The 7,541-nt window shown below is 50.8% G+C and overlaps 1 protein-coding gene across 1 annotated transcript; it reads left to right on the top strand.

Annotated features, from left to right (window-relative positions):
• Positions 1-1,921: 1,921 nt before the first annotated feature.
• On the top strand, positions 1,922-3,651 carry LOC123135060 (uncharacterized). Its single transcript, XM_044554183.1, has 3 exons — positions 1,922-2,067; positions 3,117-3,235; positions 3,356-3,651. Exons 1-3 carry the CDS (start codon positions 1,993-1,995, stop codon positions 3,489-3,491), a joined length of 330 nt encoding a protein of 109 aa, XP_044410118.1. The 5' UTR covers positions 1,922-1,992; the 3' UTR covers positions 3,492-3,651.
• The last annotated feature ends 3,890 nt before the right edge of the window (positions 3,652-7,541 follow it).

Below are 7,541 nucleotides of genomic sequence, written 5' to 3'. Positions count from 1 at the left end.
CAACTTCTTTTCTACTATCTTTGATATGCTATAAGTGTCGGGGTAGCCCGCAGGCGGTAAACTGGAGCTTGAATGCATTCATGAGTAGTTTTTAAGAAAATTGGAACTTCGAATTACAAATTCTCAAACTTGAGCATGGTAAGTTGGAGACTATCAGGTCTAGTTGCTTCTTAGGAGTTAGGTGTATGTCGTAAGGTTGATTAACTTAACCTGTATCATTTCGCTAATAGCTTTGTGCTGCGCATAGCAGTCCAGTGTATCTCGATTCTCGAGAAAACTAATACCATAGTGGATCCAAAGGCACAAACATAAGTTAACGGCAAACGGAACTCGCTTCACCAAACCAACAACAAGGGCAACAAACCAGACAGCAAACAAGCATGCCTACACAAATCTACATAAAGCCATAATCCCATGACGCAATACGGGTCAAGAATACGCAACAAACCGTTAGTCACACATGGCTATGTCGCCTTGCAAGCAGGCAGTTACCACAGAGAGAGTGCTTACTACGAGAGTGCACATGCATTAGCTAATAAACGAAGCAGTGGATGGCCATTACTCCCTCACATTTTCCGAATGACATACCCTTTTATGACCAGTGGATGGTCATTACCTGCCCACATTTTCCAAATGATATACCCTTTTATGACCGAAGGAGCACCCGAGAAGGAAATACCCAGTATGTATGTCACATCAAGGAGTTTAGCTAGCCTTCCAGTCCACACAACCTCACGCCTGAAAAAAAGAAAAAGAAAAGGAAATTAAGGCATTACATCATATAAAATCTTTTTGTAATTATATGATGAAAGTAGTTTGAAGCTTATACCTGAAGTCTGTTAATTCTCTTGTCACATCGTCATAACGTGCTCGCTGAATCAGGTACCAGTCTCTAGCATGCTACAATTTAGTAACATAGTAAAAGAAGATGAGAAGGAAATACCCGGTGCAAAGATTTAGCTTTGTTATCCTTACATGTCATGTAGTAGGATATAGGGGCACCGAAATATCAGAAAATTAAGAGTATTTGCGGTGCTATAAGCTCTCGAAACCATTACTCTTGAATATGCGGGGGGCAAAACTTTTGGTCTCGGCGAAGGACATAGTAGATTCAGTGTTGCCTAAGAGCATCTCCAACACATGCGTTAAACAAGCCGCGCACCGGATAAAATGGCTATATTAGCGTGCGCGCGACCGAAAGTAGCGCTCCAGCAGCCGCGCTATAACCCCGCTGGGGAAAACTGTATCGCGTGCTGGGTATTTGGTGCGCCCGCTCGCTGCAGGTGGGGCCGCCGGATTGGGAGCCGTGTTTTCATGCATCTGTAAAACCTCTTCGTCGCTCCCACGTGCAAAAAGATTGTTTTGGCGTTGTAAAAGAATTATACTAGGCGAAGTGCGCCGGTTGGATCCCGCAAAAAAAAAGTGCGCCTGTTGGAGATGTTCTAAGAGATTACCGATCTATTGGTCGTTTTGCAGGCATACAGACGGAAGCTCTAGCACTACGTACTCCAACCAGTGATTTGCTTGAGCGAGCGAGCGCCTTGAGAAGGAGAGAAAGAGCATACCTTGATGGAGGAGGAGGCCCAGGAGGAGGAGGTGTGAGGGAGGGGCCGAGAACCGGACGTCGGCGAAACGCGAGGGGCCGGCGTGAGCCGGGAAGCGGCTGTAGCGGGGATTCGCATCTTGGTAGCCAGGCTGCGTAGCGCCATGGTTACTTGGTGAGGCAGGGTGGGCGAGACCGATCGAGGACGAGGCCAGGGTTTGGGATTGGCTTGCCTTCGGTTTCCTCTTAATTTGGTCTCTTTTTGCACGTCCCGTTCTCGTACGTACGGGATGTCTGGATGGAACACGAGCATCATAGTACGTGTTTGGGATTGGTCTCTTTCTCTCTCTCTTTTGGCAAGGCTGAGGAGACGCAAGGGAAAGAGGAAGCCAATCCCAATCCCAAACACTAGCCACGTCCTGTTCGAGGTCGATCTCGCCGCATGAACTATGGCGGCAGCGGCGCTACGCAGGCTGGCGACCAAGTTCCGGAACCCCAGGGCTGCTGCCCATCGGTTTCCAAAGGTTTGTCACGTCCGTCTCCCACACCCAACTCAAGTGAATTACTAGTCCATCGTCGGAGTATGCAGCGCCAGACATCCATCGTCGGAATAAGGACACCGTTGACCAATCAATCGGTCGGTAGTCTCTTCGATCCCGCAACTTCGTATCTGGATCATTCAACCGACGGAGATCAAAACTTTCGCCCTTGCAAATTTAGGTCCTGTTGATGTTCGATCATGTTGCTTCTGCTTTTGTTATGCAGCAATTTCTAATACTTTGTGCGAGGTACTTGTAGGATTATGTTCTTTTAATCCTCCGCCGATGTATCTCCCATTGTGGTCGATCCTTTCGGCTTGCATTCTTTGCATATTAGCGCTTGTTTATCTGAATAAGTTGTCTTTGCCTTTGCATACACATGGTTTTCATGTGACACTGGCTGTTACGAGTTGCACGTCGATACATATGTGAGTTGTTAATTTACTTTATTACTAAGTGATATTCTTTTCGTGAAATGTGGCTATTAAATATCGTTCTAACTTGACAACCATTTTATTGCCATGAAAATGTTTCTCGTTTTGGAACTAAAACCACAACACCTAATATGAATCAAAGGGACTAGATAAATATTTGGATTCAAATCAGAACAATGTAAAGGTGACTTGTTGAACTAGCTAGTTTGGTGCATATTAGGTATTTGAACTGAATTGGCGTCATGATTCAGTGCAACATTGCAAGTTGTTAGCTCATCTGATTTGACAACGATGAGATATGGGCTCTACATAAGGAGACAACATAAAGAGACCGATGAGGTCCGACGAGGTTAAAGTTAGCTAACTTGGGTTGGCAAGTTATGGTGGCCACATCCCTAGTTATCTCGTCTTTCACAATGGAATTGTTGTTTGTTTGGCACACATCTAATATTGGGGTGTTGTATGCTCAGTGCTCTATCCAGAGTTGGAATATTAGCGTCCTTGGAACTTATCCAAACTAATCCTTTTCAGATTTAGATGTATCTCCTTTAATATATAGTTTTGCCTCAGCCTTGTTTTGTTCTGCTTTATATTTTGCAGGACGAGCTTGAAAATGCTCTTCTTTTGAAAAACAATATTGAATCTGCTAAAGCCGCTGATCTTAACTCCAGTGCAGACTTGTTAGCTAAACATTGTTGGGAAGCTGAACAAACCATCAGGTAAATAACGCTTTGCGGATTATTCTATTTTGATTCAGCTGGCATGCATGATGTTTAATTAAGTAGTCCAGGATGTTAAATAAAAAGTTATCTCGTGTTGTTTCTTTATTCATTTTTAAGCCACTTTCACAAAAGGCACGAGCAAGTTGTGGAAAGGGCCCGTAAGACTACAGTGAGGGTTGTCTGTGCTGCTGTTGTGGTTGGTTCCCTTGATCGTTTGACGACATGGTACTGGTTTCCTGAAGATGAATGCTGAGCTTCTGGAGGGTCAAGTTGAAGTTACAGATGAATGACCGCTGTCAGCATGTCGCATGAAAAAAAATGGGTTCATCACCTCTATGCTAATTTAGTTGCCTTCTATGACGATATGTGTATGTATTATGTGCTCCAGTATGTAGAAGCAGTCTCTATGACATTTGCACGCACTTCTTCAAGTTCTAAGTGTTATGCAGCTTTTATAAAACAAAAAAATCTGCTGGCATATGTGCTTTTCCTAGCAGATGGCTGGCTGCAGTATTTCATGGATGATATATGCGATTGAGGTCTTGAGAACATTTAGCATGCTGGCATCAGTTGGGCTCAGAGAGACGATTTATGGCTCGTGTATTCCATCAAGATTCCTGTAACCCTGGTGCAAATCAAGGTTGGCGATGGGGCCAACGTGCTGTTTTGGACGGACAGGTGGATCGACGGGCCTGCGTAACAAGGTTTCATCTCTTCCAGGATGGTTCAGCAGGGCCTACTTAACTACAGATGGGTGACAGATACTGCGGCGCTTCCCACCATGCCAGAACAGCTACAGTTGACAGACTGGCGAGCAATCGCAGAGATTCAGAGCATTAAGAATCGCGGAGATTCAGATAATTGAGAATACACCAGATTCCTTTGTTTGGTCCTGCTCGGCTTGGGGTCAGTACATCGCTAGTTCTGTATATTGGTTACTCAATTAGGGGCGGCTCTGTTTTCCAACCGTGTCTTGCATAGTGGAAGCGTTGGGCACCCCTAAAACACAAGTTGTAAGAGCATCTTCAACGGACGCGCGCGCGGTGTAAACGGGGGGCTTTAGCGCGCGCTCCAACGGGGACGGGAAACTACCGCGTGCTGGAAGTGATAGAGCGCGCGGGAGATAGCGGCAGCTCGCGCGGTAGATTTGTATAAAATGCGGCGCTCGTCACGCCCTCCACCATACTGCCACGCGCCCTTTCCCTCGCCACCTCGCCGCTTCCAGCACCCCGCCACCCACCACCGCGCCATCATGCCGCCGCGCCGCCGGGGATCTTCGGGCTACCGCGGCGTCCGCGAGCGCCCCAATGGCTGGTACTCCGCCGAGATCCAGTACGGCGACGTCCGGCTCGGCCTCGGCTCGTTCTGGACCGCGCATGAGGCGGCCCGCGCGTACGACGCGGCGGCGTGGCGCCTAGAGAGGCCCCCGTCGCAGATGAACTTCAGGGAAGTCCACACGCGCGAACATGCGCAGGCCGTTGCCCTTCCACCTCGTCTGATCACGGACCACGACCGTGCGGACCACATTCGGCTGCAGCGCCGCCTCATCGTCGCCGAGGAGGACGAGCGAGCCATGGCGGAGTGGCGCCGGTGCCACCCGGAGGACGTCGCCAACGAGCGCGCCTATTGGGCGGAGAGGACGGCAAGGCGCTGCGCGGAGCGGGTGGACCGGCGTCGGCGGAAGGCATTGGCGATATCGCAGCGCGATATCGTTGAAGCAGGTGGGAGGTCCAACTTCATGTCAGACGATGAACGTTGGGAGGACATATGGATCGATACCTCGGACAACACCTCCGAGGATGAGGATGATGATGAGGACTCGGAGTAGTTCTAACAGCATCGTAGTTTTACCTAGTTGCACCGTAGTTTAATTTTATGTAGTTGTACCGTAGTTCGGTTTTATCTATCTATGCTATGAACTTGTTTTACCTATTTGTATCGTCTATGCTATGAACTATGTAAAATATATTTGTACCTTTTTTAATATCTATGTGAAATTTATTTTGTGTCCAAAATGCAACAAATATGGACTTGCGTGCACTGCATTTTAGCACGCGCTGTATTTTAGCGCGGCTACTGGAGCCAGCGCTGTGCCCCGCGCCAAACCTAGCGATGGGCGCGCGGCAAACTAATTTTTAGCGCGCCGCGCGTTGCGCGGCTATTGGAGATGCTCTAAGGACACCCAGGATCAACAACAAGTCTAACTAACTAGACGACCTGAGGCCCTCATGTCGCCCCACAAGCGATTCGGGGGCGACTAGGATTCCATGGCGCCGCCACCCCTCCACCCCCTTCCTTCCCTCGGCGCCACAGGACACAGCAGCCAGGAAAGCCCAAGCGAGCGCTGGGGAAGGTGGCGGCAGGGATCTTGGCGCTCCGCCCACTCTTGGAGGCATGCGGTTCCTTGGGTGGAGGACCCAGCCGGCGAGGTGGCATCGTCGTGCGGCAGGCGACATTTGTATGGCGGGGAGAGGAGGGCTAGCCAGTGTGCTCAGTCGCACGGGCGGCAGGTCGATTGTGGAGTCCGGCCGCGATGCAGAGTTCTTCTGCGTCAGATCTGGAGGTTCAAATCCCTTCTTTCCTGCTACCTCTCTCTCACCATACCTTGGCTCGCGCATTTGCCGGCTCCAGTGGTGGTGGGTGCTCGTGGTCTGCTTGGCCCCCCGGGAAAACCTTGGCTGGTCGGGCCAGCCCGGCGGTGGAGATGCCCAAGGACGTTGTTTTCCTCCATGGGGTCGCAGTTGAGGTCCCCAACTCACCACCCCGACTACCTACCTGGGTGAAAACCCTCAATCCACTTCGGATTTGGCAGCGGTGGCGTCGTGCGCATCGTGACCTTCCTAGAGGCGTTGTCAGGGGCGAAGGTGCTCGGTTGGGAGGTTATGCAGGTGAGGTTATGCGGCGCGTCGGCGCCCTCTCCCTCGCGTCAACCTTGCCGCCGGGGAGCATCACCGCCCTAGGTGCCCTTCCGAGTATAGTGCCATTTACGACTCGAGGTTGCGCACACGGAGGTTCAGGGCGGGGCAGGGGAATTCACCGTGCCCGCACCGCACGGCATCAGGCCGGATGGAAGCTCCCGGTCACAAAAACGAACGACAAGCTGCTCTCTCCTAGGATTGACTTTAATCGTTCCAGGTGCACTGCGGCTTACCTCCTCTCTTACCCTTTATTCTTTCTTCATTCCGCATCTTTTTATTTCTGATTGATGGACATACAACTTGACCTTTAAATATTTTTTCAGTAATCAACTGAGAAAAAAAAATACAATTTATCATGTTTTGCTATTTACCCCGATCATCCTTTATGTGAACAGAGGTGAAGGGAGCAGAGCATTGGTGGTGATGATGGAGGAGGATGGCAGAACAATAGTCTTTTTGGAGCTAGGTATACGACGTGCTAATTAATCATTATAGCAAAGAGAAGATGAGGTCGTTCAGCAATGGTATAACCTGACATTGAGTGAAGTTTGATAATACATAGGTTATATTATGTTCAAAATTCTAGAATTTGTTTTATCCATGGATCATCCATTGTTCAAAATTTTAGATTTGTTTTATTCGTGGATCATCCGTTTAGAAATTATTTTTATACCAACTCCCCACCCACACCCGCCCTCCACCTCCCCCGCGCGCGCGTCGCCCTCCTCACAGGCTACTCAGGAGGCGACGCCACCCCCTCGAGCACCCCTTCCCCCCTGCAGCCGCCGGCGCCCCCCGCCGTGCCCGGCGGACCCGGTGGCAGCGGGACCTTTCTCCCCAGCGGCTTCCCCCCTCAAGCGTGGGGGCTCAACGAGGCTGACGGAGCAGAGCTTCTTCGGGCCTAGGGTTTCATGACGACGACCGCAGATCCAGAGGGGCGGGCCTCTGGACCTGGCGTTGTGAGCACCCGAGTGGCATGGCGCAACCCTGTGAGGGCGTGTCGGTAGCTTCTTGGCTATGCCCCGGCGGATCCTGGCGGCGGAGGCTGCGGGCCGATGCGGCGGTGGCCATGGTCGACTGTGGGGAGGTGCAGGTAGCAGATCCTTGTGACAACGCCACTAGCCCTGCTCAGCGTGTTCCCCTGCGGTGGCCGGCCTGGTTTGGCAACCATCCGGCGGTTGTTGCACCAAGTTGCCGGTACTCCCCTACTTTGATGGTGACGATATGTGGCTTCCCTCACAGTGCTGGTGGTCCACTCCGGCGATCTTCTTTCGCATCTCTTGTCTGCCCTTGCTTCGGTGGTCTTGGGGGGTCTGTGGTCTTGGGTCGGGGCGAAATCCCTGCGCGACGATGGTCAGTGCTGACAACGGCAACACTGAGGGTGC

This window comes from Triticum aestivum, chromosome 6B, assembly GCF_018294505.1.
Source record: "Triticum aestivum cultivar Chinese Spring chromosome 6B, IWGSC CS RefSeq v2.1, whole genome shotgun sequence".
NCBI classification, from domain to species: domain Eukaryota; kingdom Viridiplantae; phylum Streptophyta; class Magnoliopsida; order Poales; family Poaceae; genus Triticum; species Triticum aestivum.
Note: the sequence above shows the minus strand (reverse complement) of the source record. Positions and strands in the feature narration are given on the sequence as shown.